Raw genomic sequence first — 16,439 nt, forward strand, 5'->3', positions numbered from 1 at the left:
AAAGGGCCGATCGGAAAAATTCTACCGCATGTTGAAGACCTTGAATGGGATGAAAAATTTCTGCCAATTGAAGGCCCAAAATTACAAGTACCACCTGAGATTATCTCTGATCTTTCCACAGATCAAAGATATCTTCTTCTTTCTGTGACATCAATTCAAGGTGGAAAAATTTTAGACAGCTTGAAGCATTTGAAGCCCGGTCCAATTTCTCATTCACGATAGCTTACACTCGCATGTCGATTATGTCGGCTTTACATGTCAAAGCATGCTCTGCAGGGGACGATTGTTGATGCTCTCCAGAAGTTGGTAGCATTTATTGCCACTAATTATGCTCCACTGTGGTTTGAGATAAAAAGCAAGCCATACATTCACCATGCCCCATTTCATGTTCTCCGTCAGGTCCAGCTGCTACATCTTCTTCCTGCGGATACTTGGGAAGTTATTGCTCCTTATATAAAGTTGTGGCATGCTCACAGTGAGAGCCTCCTTCTAGCGATGGTAAGCAATGACGACCCTGCTGTTCGATCTTTTGCTGTGAGAATTTTGGAAGATATTCGTAAGGGCAACAACACTTGTGATGTTTCCATCCGCACATTCATACCTCCAAAATTAAACTGGAATGCCGACTCACTGTGCTCGTTAATAATTGGGAGGATACCACACCTACAGAATCCGTATTAACTTCTCACTTGACCTTGAACGAAGTAAAGAATACGAAGTTTGAATGCGCACATTTCCCTTGTCATACTCAGGCTGTGGAGCGCCTTATCCGGGAAGTGACCAACGCCTGCGGAAGTGTGGCTGGCTACCAACGACGGGATGGCTTTATTCGAGCTAGACTAGCTTCAAGGAGAGCCCCCCCAAAAGCAAATACAAAATCCGACTTTGTTGCTATGACCACGATTTAATATTTGCTAGTGAGCACGGTTATATCGTTCTGATTGCTTTTTCTGTTGATGTGGTTCAATATTGCAATTTTCTTGGCACATATTTTATAGGTAAACGTTAAAGTCGTGCATTTCCATGTGATTTTTAATTTGTAGTTGTTACTATGTCCATAAATTATGCATGAGGTTGTTGTATGTTAGTGTTTACTGCAGTCCTACAACAAAGCATTTGATTGACGATTTAAGACGATCGAGATTATACTCTTGATATAGAGTTGAATATTGAATAAGCCACATTTGTTGCTGACTGAACAACAGCAGGGTTGCCAGAGTGATCGTGAAAGATTGCGCAGAAGACGCTGAACCTGTTTTTGAAGAAAAAGTAGCCATTACACTGGTTCTTATTGCAATTTAGCTCTTTAGGGTTTCCAAATTTTTCTGTTTTACAATTTTGCACAGTTAAATTCTTAGAACAATTAGTTTCTGGCAACTTTGTCCTTGTTACAATCGCCTGATCATAAAATCGCCTCAATGTTTAAAGTTATGCAAAACACAAAAAAATTTGCTTTGAATTAGTGTTAGGAAAGGTTAAAGGTTGCTTGATTGATAGGTTAAATTTTGATTTTTCATAATTTTTGAAATTTCAAATCGCCTTAGTGGCCACTGATGGTAAGAATTCTTTATTATTGCAATTTTCTAAATAGCCTAGTTATCGTAAATGATTGAATTTGTTTTTCATATTCATTTTGGAAAGGGTTGTAGTTTTTTAAACAGCATTAGCCAAGAATAACATCTTGTTCCAACAAACCTTTACTCCAATTTTTTTTTAACGAAAATCTCGTACTAAAAACTATGATTTTTTTATTTCTATTGGATAAGAACGACGGACAAAAATCATATAGAACAAAGTTTTCAACTTTATAAAAATAAATCTTAATTCTCTCGGAAAACCTTCATAAACTAGTCACCAACCTTTTTTGCATGCGGGCCACTTTGGCACTAAGGAGAACTGTGGCGGGCCGCACTAATAAAATGTTAAGTATGTTGATTCTTATGCTAGAAGAGAACGCATTTCGTACCCAGTATCCAGCGTTTCATGTTGTTCATATTTATGTTAGAATACGGCAGAAACAAAATTAATCGAACAATTAACGCTACTGCCAGGCCAAGCTCCTTTTACAACACTTTTAACTTTTTCACCAATGCCTAATAAACGAGGCCACTTGTTTTGGGCACTTATAGCGAGGTGAGCGGTTTCATCAGAATATTCATCGCCAAGCAAGAGTGGTGTTGTTAATTCGCTTCGGAAAAGATATACAAAATACAGTATTGCAATTAACAGTTTCAGTAAACAAGGAAATGTTTGACACATCGCAATACAGACAACAATAGTGACCTGCAAACATATCAGCGAAAAATAGGCTCAAATAACAGGGAAAAAGAAACCAGGTACCATGAAACAAACGCTTGTGGAAATCATCAAAAAATCGTAATTCTATCGTAATTTATGAACATCAACGTGAACATTAACATCAACTTGCTCATCAACGTGGCAAGAATTTGTTGATTAACAACGTTTTGCAGTACTTGCTTCGGCATTACATATACTAGGCTATAATTGGAACGATACAGAGAATATTAGCATGGCTCCTGCGCAAGGATGACACGCAAAATCGTGAAGCGTTCCACATTTCTTAAAAAAAAAACGTTTTGCAGTACCAAGCTAAATATTTTCATAATACAGTCAGAAAAAGTCTCTAAATTTATATGTAATATTTTGCCAATTTATTATAAATTGAGTTGGCACGCCGATCCATTTTGCCAACAAAAACTTGCATAAAGGGAACACTGCTCGTGAAACACAATAACGGTGAAACTCGCACTAGTGTTTACATGACATTTGCAAACTTAAAATAAGCAACCCTATGCTCACAGACAATTTCGAAATTCGAAAACAGACGTTTTAATCAACCACTGGAACAGTGTGGCTGGACATCGCATTGGAATAACTTTAAGCAACCCCCACCTAGAACTGTAATCTGATTGGTCGGTCGGTGGAGTGATATGCAATGCGAAAATATGCTTCCCGGAAAGTATTTTTTGCTTTCGTGCTCTTTAACTTCTCAAGAAAAGTATTTTTGGTTATACTTGTACGGTCATACTTTCCGCGGGCCGCAGCGATACAGCGTGGCGGGTCGCATGCGGCCCGCGGGCCGCCATTGGTGACCCCTGAACTAGACAATTTCAATTTAAATTCATTCCCAAGTGTCAACCAAAAATGTTTGCCAGAAAAAATCAGCCTACCAAACAAGTTCTGTCTGTCAAAGTCTGTCAATGCCTCTTGTGCAAACAACAAGTCGCTTTTCGTTAAAACCAGTTAAGCGTGTCCTTTATTTGTTGGGTCTGTTTCCCCAGTGTGTAATTATTTTTTTGCAAAACGCTGCAAGCTGTAGTCGTGCAGTATCGCGCAGTAAGACGCATTTAAATGCTTATGTACAATGATGACAAAAATGTCTGTCATACGCAGTGCTGGTGTAAAGCGTCTGTGTCATACGCACTGATGCAATGGATTTCCAAGACATTGATTAGTGTCATACGCAATGGCGGGTGAAAACACCATGACACAAATGAGTGTCATACACGCTTAACTGGTTAAGGAAAATAATAACATATTTTATACAAATGTTATCCCAGTATAGTGATTTCCCCCAAAAGTTCGATAACTTTCATCAGGTCTAAATATTAGATTTAAGTCAATTTCTTTCGCTGACGCTGACGCCGTCAATTTATTTCATTGACGCGTACAACACTGGATTTAAGTAAGCTGAATTGATTAAAAAGAACAGTAACATCTTTTTTTTTAGCTTTGATGTGCTGGACGGGTGAAAATGTTCAAGACCTATCAGCTTGCAGATCACGTGGAAAACTAACGAGATGTTGGTTTAATGAGGTGAGTGATTGCAGGAAGTGTCAGTGGAATCTTAAGCCTACACCAAGTGCAAAGCATCAACTTTATATTCATATTCACCAACAGTTTACCTCAACGACAAATGTTTTAAACATCTAATTTCGCTTTTCTGAAGCTTTTATTCAATGATACATAAAACAACGATTCAACCAAATTAAATTATTGGTTGGCTTTGAATCTTTATGATCGTAAAGCCTTGATTGGTTATTCCTGGTAGTTTCGCATACTTGTAGAGCAGTGGTTCCCAACCTTTTTGTTGTCACGGACCCCTTTAGACAAATTATTAATTCTGCGGACCCCTATCTAAATTTTGTCTGAAACTCAATTAACATACTATGGACAATTGGAATAATTATGCCACTCAACTACTGTAGTGTGTCATATTGCATTGCATTGCATACTCCTGAGGCAAATATCAGGTTAAACAGTTGCCCAAATAAGAAAATGAATGAATTGTTCAAGAAATGTCAGCAGTATTTGAATATTAAGGTGACCAAAAGTGCCATGCTCAAACTTTTTCAACGTAAGCAGATTTAATGAGAGGGCTGTTGTTGCCTTTCCTGAACTAAACGACTGAACTGTGGTTGAGTTTTTAACAATGCAACACGCATGCATGTCATCTTCAACGTCCAGGCGATTTCGATGTTTAGTTTTTATTGTATAATTTATTATATTTGCACATAGACTGCTTCATAGAGACAGTCTGTGGTTTGCAGTTATGAGCATCAAAACTCCTCCACAGTTTTTTGAATGAAATTCAATGCGTAATAACTCTTTTGATCTCAAATCAATTAGGTCATCTTTACTGAGATCGTCATCGCCAATGTTGTTCAAGTCGAAAAGAAAAAGATTTCGAATCCATGTTTCAACTTCGTTCGGCAGGTGTTAATAACGTTGAAATGAGATTTGCAGGGTTTCCAAGTGTGTGCAAATTTTTCTCTAATTGAGATCAAAAGAGTAGATTCTCTTTGAGTTTCATACATCAAGATAAGATCTTCTAACATTAGAAAGTTAGCGTAAAGCTTCAAATCTGCATTTCCAAACCGACAACTTGGCTAAAAACGCATTCAGTTTTTCAGCTGCATCAATTATGGTCACACCTCTTCCTTGAATGCCACGATTAACATTGTTAATATGATCGAAAATATCGGCTAAGTAGGCCATGCCGTGTAGAAACTTTTACTCTCAAACGATTTTGAGAGAGGACTTCCTTTTGATTTCAAAAGAATTGACACCTCATTTTTTAGCTGCTGCATTCGTTTTAAAACTTCTTCTCTAGATAACCAACGTACCTCACAATGATACAAAAGTAGCCTACTTCATAATCTGACCCTACTTCTTGACAGAGCGCTTTAAAAGTACGGTGGTTGTGGTTTACAGCTCTGCTTTTGATGAAATTAACGACTTTTACGCAATTCGTCAGAATTTCTTTGAGACTTGCTGGTAAAATTTTTGCTGCTAAGGCGTACCTGTGCAAGAAGCAATTGGTAACAACCACGCGAGGAGCTTCGTTTTTTGCTAAGGCTTGACAAATTTGCATTTAAAGAGAGAAATGAAAGTAAAAAGATCGCTTTTCTTTTTTTTATCTTCAAAATTCATCAAGGTAATCACGGACCCCCAAATGCTTTCTCACGGACCCCCAAGGGATCCGCGAACCCCAGGTTGGGAACCACTGTTGTAGATGTAGAGGCTCTTGACGCAGGGCCGGTTACTGAGATTGAACAACTCGTGAGCAAAACATTTACGTTAAAGTTACCGTAGATACTTTTAATAAAAAGTTAAGTACTATATAGGTTTACTAGTTATATACGTAAATAACTATGTTAGATAACTAAGAAATGTAAAATTCACTGGAACGAAATTGTTTTCACGTGCATGTGCTTCTTTGCATTTCTTGAACATCAGTCCCGTAACTACCACGTTTAAACTCGTAATGGCAGGACAAAGATTCTTACTGCACTATTGGCATGAGAGACAGGAGAGTAAGAGATGAAGATATCACCGCTTCTTCGTCATGGAATATCCGGCACGAACCATACGCCGCGCGACTTGACAATCGAATAGGTCTTAATGGAAACGCACCAAATACAGGATCCTGGACAGCGGATCACCGTAAGTTTTTAAGTATAATATTGTTTATAATTTATTAAATAAATTTAGTAGTAGATTGCTAGTTTACTTCAGCGTTAGCTGTAAATTGCCATTGCAACACGCGTCAAATAAATCATGGGCTATACAGCACAATAGGCCAAATAACGAAACAATACACATCATTATTGTGTCATTTGCATTTCGGTGTGACAAAAAATAAATAAAACAATATGAGTCTGTGGGGACTAACTAAACAAAATTCCTCAAATAAATTATCTATTCTTACAATTAAGACTTTTGTAGCAAACCTAAAAAAGATTATATTGTATTATACTGGTGCACTGCACAGAACAAACCCTACTCAAGACAGTTAAAAAAACACAGAAGCCACATGAATCAGTAACAATCTTTTGTTGAGCGATATGAGAAGTGCGACATAAATATTATTATCAAATTATCATTAAAAACAAACTCAGCCGTTGCCCGTTTACAGTAAACAGGTGAATTACCCAGAAAGGTTATTAGCAGAGGCATAGTCAAGGGGAAAAAAAGGGTAAATGTACCTCCACCTCCATAAAATATTTTAAATAAACAATTCACACTCTGTTACAGCACTATTTGACAAAGTTTTACTACTGATTTTGGCTGAAAGTAACATCAGAATGAATAGTTCTAAAGTATCTTTTTAATTTTTTAGGGAGGCCTCCACGTCAACTATCCAAATTTAACGTTTTTTTTATCAATTTACACAAAGTTTTACTATAATTCTAGCCACGTCTTATTACTATTGGTTATAGGATAATTATGTAAACAATGTTGAGTATGTGGTCAAGAATAGGGAATAAAATAATTTTCCAATATGAATGTGACTGATACTTACAGTAGACTACGTATAGTACATTCACATTCGTCAGAAAAAATACAACAATTTTGCTCTTCAAATTTATGCAAATGCTCAATTCCGTGATTTCGTATCTCTCTTTAGTCATGTGATTTAAAATAATTCGGGATCACTTTTTGACTCAACAGACCAAAAAGTAACAATTTTTGAGTGCCACAAAATGTGCATTTGTGCCATGTGCATTATGCCACATGTAGGTCCGTCAAACCCATACGTCTATTTGTATTTAACTGATGTGATCGATGATGACTGCACATTGGCAATACAATGAACATTATGCTTCTAGTATGCTAATTAATTAGAATTCATTTGCCAACTGTACGTTTCCTACAACAATAATTTTGAAACATTAATCTAGATAGGCTACGTATAAATTTTGGTACATCTCATTGATATTCATGAACAGCTTCAGCTTTTGTTTACAAATCTACAGCTTAAACTCATGGATTAAGGCGTGTAGCTCAACTACTGGTGTCATTTGTAAGCATTGCAAGAGAAACGCCAGTATTCAGTAAAAAACAGTCAGACGTTTTACCACAAAAAAAAGTAACTTTTATGTTATAGTGCATCATATTTATTGCAGTGAGGTTCTATTACTCCACAATAATATTGCCAACAAAGTCTGCATGTATGTTCCTTCAAATGCAGTAATTCCGTGTAAACTTAGATTCAGCCTGATTGCAGACTTATTTCATTTATTTCTGTTCATTGAACTTGCAAAAGTGATGTGCTCAGGGTAGTCTAGTTTTCAACTTGCTTTACTGTAGAGTTTAAAGTCTAAATCGTATACGTTCATGCGTTTTTCTTGGCCAACAATTTCCCCAAAATATTATGATTTGATTGGAAATTTTCCATGCAGTTGCTGATAACAGTGTTACAAAAATTTGTAATTTACAGTATTATGAAAGGAAAAATCTGAAATGCTCTAACATTTTTGTTGTTGTGTACTAATGAAAAAACAACCGCAACATGATGATTATTCTTAGAACGCGTTGGTGAATGGATCCAAGTCGATCTGCACAGACCAAAACGTCTAACTGGAGTTATTACGCAAGGAAGACCTGCTCATGCTGGCGAAGAATGGGTGAAAACGTTTAAGATATCTTACGGAAACTCTACTGATGATCTCCAAGTGATACTGGATAAAGCTGGAAATGAAATGGTACTATTTATAATATTTTTGATTAACATTAACCAATAACTTTGATTCGTTCATTTGTTGTAAGTTTACTATATTTTTTGCAGGCTTTAGCAATAATTACAGAAAAAAATGACAACGCACTGACAGCAAAAATGGACGCACCCTGACCTGAATTGACAAGAGTGTTTTTTCCTTGTTATTTGTAATTTTTGTTCTGATAATTAACAAATTGACAATTTAACAATTTTGACAATTAACTACCACACCTTTCTGATGACCTCTCAATTTCCTTCAATTTCAAAACAAAATCGGGTAGTTGCAAACATGAGTTTGCGAAAAACTTGCCCAGTCAAAGAGCAAGAAAAACGAATATTGAGCAATAAGATCATCATCAGCCAGTCATGCCACTGCTGGCAGATGGCCTTCACTTCTTTCTTTCACTGTTCTCATCCAGTTGATGACAATCTTTGTTTAATGTCCTTTCGCCATCTTCTCGCCATCAAAAACTCTAATTTGTTGAACTGCTTTTCAAGAGTTTTTATTTTAAAGCATCCAAGCAACATTAACATCTTCAAAAGAATCATCATGCAAACCAGTGCTGTGAGAAAGTAAAATCAATCTTGGAACTATCAAAACTTGAAATTCTTGTGCGAATTTATGTCATCAGTATATCAACACTTTCTGTTTATTCTTTACAGATATTTGAAGGCAACACTGACAGGGATTCTTACTCTAACAACAAATTTCCTCAACCTGTTTTTGCTCGATACATTCGCCTTTATCCGCAAACCTGGAAGGGTAATCTCAGTCTCAGAATGGAGTTTCTCACTTGCTAGGATGACCGCATGATTTTAACTCTGTACCCATAACGTGACACCCAAACCTGTACGTCCAACAGTATGCATCGTTCATTAATGCGACACCCAATACCGACACATTCTCGTTAAATTTTTTCTGATTTTGAGGCGTACAAGCGTCATAACTTTCATGAAAAAAAGGTTCCGTAAAATCAATCAAGCAGAAAAATCTTTAAAGAATTCCTAAAATTTATTTGTTTCTACGTTTATTGTTTAATGTTTATCGCTAATGGATCTCTAATATAACGTGATTTCACCTCAGTTTGTCTTTAGCCGATAAGTGTAACCTTTATACTCCATCTGACTTCTTGCCCTTGCCAAATGTTCATGTTGCAATAGAACTTAAAACAATGCTTTCTACTAAACGAAGCATCTAATACAACGGCCCTACTCAATAGTTTATGAAATTGGCAAAAAAATATTTGAACAAACGACAAAAGTAAAATATGACTAAAATAAGCAGAGAAGCAGATTAAGTTTGATGTTAAAGGTTTATTGAATCACATCTCTGTCGCCATATTGGTCTAGTCGCTTTGTTGGTCGTCGGGCTGTCGTCACGCTATTGGAGATCAAGCTATAACCTGAACCTGACCGCGAGTATTGTTGTATATTAGAGATTGTTTAGGTGGGGGTTGCATAATTCGCCGATATGTGTCTGCGGAGCGGTAGAACAAACAATGCAACACATACTCCACGAATGTTCCATCTTACGACCCCCAAGTGGAATCACTGGTATTCGACAACTAGACCCAACTACCGTATCTTGGCTGCACGAGGAGGCATTGCCAATCTAAGCTACTGCAAGTCAAACGAGAGAAGAAGAAGAAGACCGCGAGTATTGTCATTGTTATATGTATTGTTATTCGGATTGTTGCCAACTACATCATAATCACAATTTAACTGTCAGCTGTAATTCTATATCATAATTAAAATAACTTGCAGTTGAATAAAACACACAATTTGTTTTGATGGAAATTAATAACTAGTGGCTCTCAAACTTGCATTGGCGAAATGCGTCAGAAAAGATTTATTGAAGTTTATGTGTGCCAGAAATAACAAATTAATTTGCAGTATTTTGCATTTACTTACAAAATTAAATTTTTTGTTACGACCAATATATACAGTAAGTGAAATTTCAATTTGTGAAACTTTAAAAAACTTAATATGAAACACTGGGGCATGATTAACCTTGATCCAGTTTGACAAGGTAGCCACTTTTACGTGAAAAAGTTCTGACAGAGCCCAGTTAAACGTCGCAGCAATCAACCAATTAGAAGCGACGCTTTCCGTGATGTACAAAAGCGCGAAAAGCAGATGATACTGTACATAGTAAATTAATTGATGACATCGCCGTCAGCAGCGCGGCTTAACGGTTAGGGTTAGAATAATAGTCATTTCAATAACATGGGTTTAATTCCCACTTCTACCATCATTACTTCTGTTGCTTCTGTAATTACTAAACAAAGTTTAAAGCAAGGATCAACTCTGGCTGAGTGCTAGAAGGGTCACAATTGGAAGGTAGCCGCATAAACATGTTATGATAATTTCTGTGTTTAACGTGGCTCTGGCAGATTTTGTTCCTGGTTAAAGGGTCTACGGTTTGAGAACCACTTGTTTTATATTTAAACACTACAATTAATGATCTTTAAATAAAGCTCTTGCGAAATAAACTTGAAGTGATCTGTAAGTTTTCATAGTGATCTTTAATAGTAATAGTGAAGCTTAATATTTCCCTCAAAGCTTCGACAAAACACCTCTTGTGTAGTATAATGTTGAGCTCAAATGAAAAAAAAAAGTTTAATAAAACAAGTGTACAGTACATAGACTTTGTCTGTTTAAAAAAATCGTTTCTTCATATCGGGTAGCAACGACCAAATTACATATTCAGTTATTCATTTTTACATTAGTCTTCCCGTTTGCTTGAGATTTTGATACAAAGGGTCTATTATTTTATCACCCAAAGTTGGTAATGTTTTCTATAATCACATTTAGGAGGTATTAAAGCTACTGTCTCTTTCTTCAGCTGGCTTCAATTCAATCATGTAAATTGATCTGACTTTGCTATGCTTCTGATAAAACAACAATTAACATCAAACTTCAGTTTGAAAATCTCTTGCTGACAACTGGTACTTAATAATAGTGAATAATTGTCGATGTTTGTAAGTTGATTGCTAAAAAAAAATTATCAAATGGACATCAGACAATCCGCCAACTGTGATGTGAACTTTCAGAATCATTTTCTTCATGTTTGAAATGGTGGTGGCAATGCACCAAGGAAGAGGCCTAACAGCTTTAGTCGCAGGGACCAGGCTGGGGAGCTGAGGTATCTGTCGAAGGAGGGTGTGGATTGAAAACTCTGAAAGATCTGTCGACATAATTTAGAGTGGCGGAGCGCGCCACGGAGACAGGTTTAACCCTATCTTAATACAAGCTGTTTTCGTACGCGGAAAGCACGTCACGGGCTATCTTAGCCCCATTTCTAGCATATTTCCTTCTGAGAAATATTTCACTACTAGAGTGCGATATCCTCATAAAGCCCCATGTCGTTACAGATAGGGTTAACCTTTTCAATGGAAAAAGGTCATGTCTGGTGGCTGGAAGCGACTGTAATTTTACCGCCAGGCACAGCCCACGTCTCCAGCACGCCAACGCAGCACAGGAATGTTTGACTTTCATATCCAGTCTGCTTATAGGCAGGAGAGCCGGAAGTAGGCGTGAGGGCAGGGGGGACGAATGCCCTCAATTTTTTCTGTGGATGGGGGCAATGGAGCCCTTTTAAGGTCGTCCGAGCTACTGCACATTTTGCAATATAACAATTTTTGCTATTCGCTTTTAGCCTAATTATAATCTTTCATTTTTGCCTCAAAATGATAATCACGACACAAAATTCTATTTCACAGTAGGTTACATCATTATAACATAGCATGATGCCCTTCCGTGCCATTGTTCTTTATATACCGGACTCTTATTATATCACTTTTCGATAATGAGCTGATAGATGAGCATTATCGCTTAACCATCTTAAAACTTAAAACAAATTGGTCTTTTAGCAACAAAAGTGCCCTTTTTTCATAATCTTTCCTCCTCACTTAAAAATCGTTCCTGCGCCCCTGCATATAGGCAGAGCAGATAAACTTAGGGTCTCGCCCTAGAAGAAAAATGAGTTAATTAATGGAAATTTAAAGGTCATGGGAGAGAAAATTTGAAGAAAGTGTAAAGCTGTGCCTCGAAATTTGATGTAAAAAGAAAGAAAGGTAGGAGTAAGTTTTGTTGATTGCTCACAATCAACGAGCAAGGGTGTGCACTGGGCACTGGCCTATGGCGTTGAGGCAGATTTCCCCAGTTGGTTTGAGTGGGCTAGCGATCGAATCGAGGACATGACAAGGCTACGTTACCAGAAAAAATAAAATAGTGGGCTGACGCTTTTGGGGTTGCATCGAGATGATCAGGTAATCGTGTTTCTCGATGCGTAGGAAGCAACGCAAGTGTGATCCAAGCGGGCAAGTCCTATGGAGTTTCTATGGAGTAGCCGTTCCACGAGTGAGCGCGGCGCATCAAGCTTTCCAAACACGGAAGGATCCTTCGATTGAGATGGAGGCCACTTTTCTAGCCATCTCTACTATAGTTCGTTACCTTTGAATTATTATGATTTGCCAAATTTACATTTCGTTTTTCTTCGAGTATAAATACATAACCACTATTAGGTTTATTTTATTCTGACGATAGCTCCTGAAGAGAGTCAGAAGAAAACATACAGCTTCGAGCTACCATGAGCAACGTTTTACTCGCAATTTTCAAGTTTTGTATCACCAATCAACTCTCTTTAACAAATTACATTTTATGAACCCAGAGTCTCCATCAAGTATTTTACAGCTGATGGGCATTTTCTTTCGTCAGCACTACAGCATTTTATTACGATTGACTGCTGTATTTCTGCTAATTCAGCAAAACGCAGCATCCCAGACCAGGTTGACATTTACGAGAACCAGTATTATTGCGAACAAACAATTTGAAGGAGGCGGTAGGCCTATACTTAGTCCTGACGTCACATGAATTGTCTGTTGCTATGTTGCGCAAATTAATCTTATCATAAACCAACAGTTTGATAATAGGTAAATATTTCGTAAATTGTTGTTCGTAAAATTAAATCTTCGTAAAACAATTCTTGGTAAAGCATTTCTTAATATACATCAATTCTTCGTATAGGTGAATTGTTCATAAACAGGTGATAGGTCAATTGTTCGTGAAAATTTTTCGCAACAGCAAGGTTTGTGTTGAAATTTCCGATGAAGGTGCATAATGCAAATTTTCATGATTAACCATGTTACGACGACATAAAAAATAAGCACAATGAAAAATCGCTCTTTTTGTTATTTATTCGAATACAACAATTGTCTGTGTTTGGCAATTCTTCGCTTACACTACGAATACTACTTCAAGTAACTTCGTACAAATTGTTCACCAGCCAAGTTTAGTATGAAGTATTGTGTGCAATTCCACGCAAGTAATCACAAATTTCATCATCTTGAAAGGCTCGACGCCAAGTTTGGACGACTCTAGTTAGTCTTTCTGCACTGTCCCTAACCCTAACCTGTTTTACGAACAATTGTTTGCGAAAAATTAGTATTATCGTCAATTGCATGCACGAACAATTGTTTGCTAAAAATTAGTATTACCGTCAATTGCATGCACGAAGAAATGCTTTAAGAAGAATTGTGTTACGAAGAGCTAATTTTACGGATGGATGGATGGTCATTTTATTTTGGTTTGGATGCGAAACGCCGAAAGGTGCATAAAACAAAAATGTACAGTGTGCATCCAATGAGAGAGTGCGAAAGACCGTAGCTCTGGAAGCGTAGGAGCCTAGGAGGTCGTCGAGTCTGCACTGTCTCATTCAAATAGTTATACGAAAGAAGTATTGCGATTTTAAATACTGTAGCAAATTGACACAAAAAAGAAGAACGAAGGAAGAACAGAAAAAAAACAAAAACAAATACAGATACAGACGCAAGAAATACAAAAAATAATAACAATGGACATAAAGTCAGGTAGTGGATGTCGTTTCTATAGCTCTTGATTATTGAAGAAGTGTTTTTTGCACATTTTGCTGAAAAATTTGTAGCTTTTTTTTACGTTTTTTGTCATATTTTGGGGTAAATTGTTCCATACCTTGATTCCCATGCAATTTAAACTTTTTTGAAATAATTGGGTAATGGGTATTTGCCTGTTTAGTGTAAAGCGAATTGGAGCTTGAGCGTCGGGTGTTATACGAATGAATAGCTGATACATGTGTAAAGAAAGTTTTGAAGTTTTCTGGTAGTTTGTTATTATAAAATTTGAACATAAATTTGCTTATTTCTAGTTTATAAGTAGAATTAACAGTTAGTATTTTATTTTCTTGATAGAGTGGCAGTAATTTTGTTTTCATTTCAAATGCTCCTGTAACGATTTTAATTATCTTATTTTGTCTAACTTGCATTCTATTCAAGTATTTTGTGGGTGCGCATCCCCAGTTGATAATTCCATATTGTAGGTGCGAGTGTACAATACTATAATAAGTATTGATGAGAACTTTTCTAGAAGTAAATTTTCTAAGTTTACCCAGTACGCCTGAAGAAGAGGATAGTTTTTTCGAGAGGCTATCAATGTATTTATTCCAGTTGAGTTTGTTATCTATTGTGATTCCTAAATAGCGCGTGTGGTCAACTTCTTTAATTATTGTACCATTTAATTTAATTTGCATATCGGAGAGTTTAGTCTTTTTATTGTTAAAGAGTATGTAGTTAGTTTTACTCAAGTTGGGTTTCAACTGATTGTTATCAAGCCAAGTGTAGAGTTTGCATAATTCTTTATTTATCATCGGCTGGAAGTTGCTGGTAGTTTTTTGAGCCAAATAAAGAACTGTGTCATCAGCATAAAGTACAGTTTTTAAATTAGTTGCATCGGGAAGATCTTTTATGTAAACTGAAAACAAAAAGGGCCGAGTACACTGCCCTGAGGAACTCCAATAGTAATACTTGAGCGAAAAGAGTTGATTTCCCCGCCATGTACATATTGCTGCCTATTGGTTATATATGAATGAATAAGGTTTTTAACGTTTCCCCTTACGCCATAATGATTCAACTTGTCAATTAAGATTTCGTGATTAACTGTATCGAATGCTTTTTTGAGATCTATAAACACTGAGCACACAATGTGATTGTTGTTTAGTTCATTTATAATATCTTGTTGTAAGTGAGTAATTGCTAAATTAGTTGAGTAGTTTTTGCGAAATCCAAATTGTAAAGTAGAGAAGAGTTTATATTTTTCCCAGAAATTAGCCAAGCGCTTGTGACTGATTGTCTCAAATATTTTGTTGAAAGGCAAATCATTTACGATCATTGTTTTATAAACAACTGTTTACGAAAAAACGTGGACACCATTTCAGCTAATTTTGCGAAAAGCAGCTTCCCATACCAGGTTGGCATTTACGAGAACCAGTATTAGTGTGAACAAACAGTTTGAAGGAGGCGGTAGGCCTACCTAGCCCTGGCGTCACATGCATTGTCAGTTGATATGTTGCGCAAATTAATCTTATCATAAACCAACAGTTTGACGAACCTTCCACTTAGCGAAGTCACAAACTAATTTTTACTTCCACTTCGGCGATTGTTTACCGAGGTATTATTGTGCAGCACAGTCTCCGATGTTTTTTCGTAAACAGTTGTTCGTAAAGTTAATTCTTCGTAACACAATTCTTCGTAAAGCATTTCTTCGTGCATGCAATTGGTGGTAATACTAATTTGTCGCAAATAATTGTTCGTAAAACAGGTTAGGTTAGGGACAGTGCAGAAAGACTAACTAGAGTCGTCCAAACTTGGCGTCAAGACTTTCAAGACGATGAAATTTGTGATTACTTGCGTGGAATTGCACACAATACTTCATACTAAACTTGGTTGGTGAACAATTTGTACGAAGTTGCTTAAAGTAGTATTGGTAGTATAAGCGAAGAATTGCTAAACACAGACAATTGTTGTATTCGAATAAATAACAAAAAGAGCGATTTTTCATTGTGCTTATTTGTTTATGTCGTCGTAACATGGTTATTCAGGAAAATTTGCATTATGCACCTTCATCGGAAATTTCAACAGAAACCTTGCTGTTGCAAAAATTTTTACGGGCAATTGATCTATCACCTGTTTATGAACAATTCACTTATACGAAGAATTGATGTATACGAAGAAATGCTTTACCAAGAATTGTTTTAAGAAGAATTAATTTTTCGAATAACTGTTTACGAACAATTTACCTATAACCGTGCAGCACGATGCTACATTGTTGAGATCATAAGAACTTTATAAGTGTTTAGTTAAGATAAAATAAATTTGAACAAACAATTTGAAGGATATTGTACTTTGCGAATTACTGTTTGCGTTTGGAAGTGCCAAGGATATAAATTGTCATGCTTGAGCTCAATGATTTGCAGTTGTTGGACTTCCTACACATGGAAACCTAGCAACATTGTCAGTCTTCAGAGGAACAAACTAAAAATAATTCCAACCCTTCTACAAATGAAAATCGTATTTTGTCTGACATTTTGATGATTGGCAGTTGA

The 16,439-nt window shown here is 36.5% G+C and overlaps 1 protein-coding gene and 1 non-coding gene across 2 annotated transcripts; both read left to right on the top strand.

The window, feature by feature from the left end:
• Positions 1 to 2,470: 2,470 nt before the first annotated feature.
• On the top strand, positions 2,471 to 2,582 carry LOC145776418 (U6 spliceosomal RNA). The gene has a single exon (XR_014290220.1). It is a non-coding gene; the product is annotated as a U6 spliceosomal RNA (small nuclear RNA).
• A 1,183-nt stretch (positions 2,583 to 3,765) lies between these two features.
• LOC145775948 (lactadherin-like) lies at positions 3,766 to 9,001 on the top strand. Its single transcript, XM_082587357.1, has 4 exons — positions 3,766 to 3,837; positions 5,796 to 5,967; positions 7,834 to 8,009; positions 8,687 to 9,001. The coding sequence occupies exons 2-4, from the start codon at positions 5,823 to 5,825 to the stop codon at positions 8,822 to 8,824; spliced, it is 459 nt and encodes a 152-aa protein (XP_082443483.1). The 5' UTR covers positions 3,766 to 3,837; positions 5,796 to 5,822; the 3' UTR covers positions 8,825 to 9,001.
• The last annotated feature ends 7,438 nt before the right edge of the window (positions 9,002 to 16,439 follow it).

Source organism: Aplidium turbinatum, chromosome 8 (genome assembly GCF_918807975.1).
Source record: "Aplidium turbinatum chromosome 8, kaAplTurb1.1, whole genome shotgun sequence".
In the NCBI taxonomy this organism is placed as follows: domain Eukaryota; kingdom Metazoa; phylum Chordata; class Ascidiacea; order Aplousobranchia; family Polyclinidae; genus Aplidium; species Aplidium turbinatum.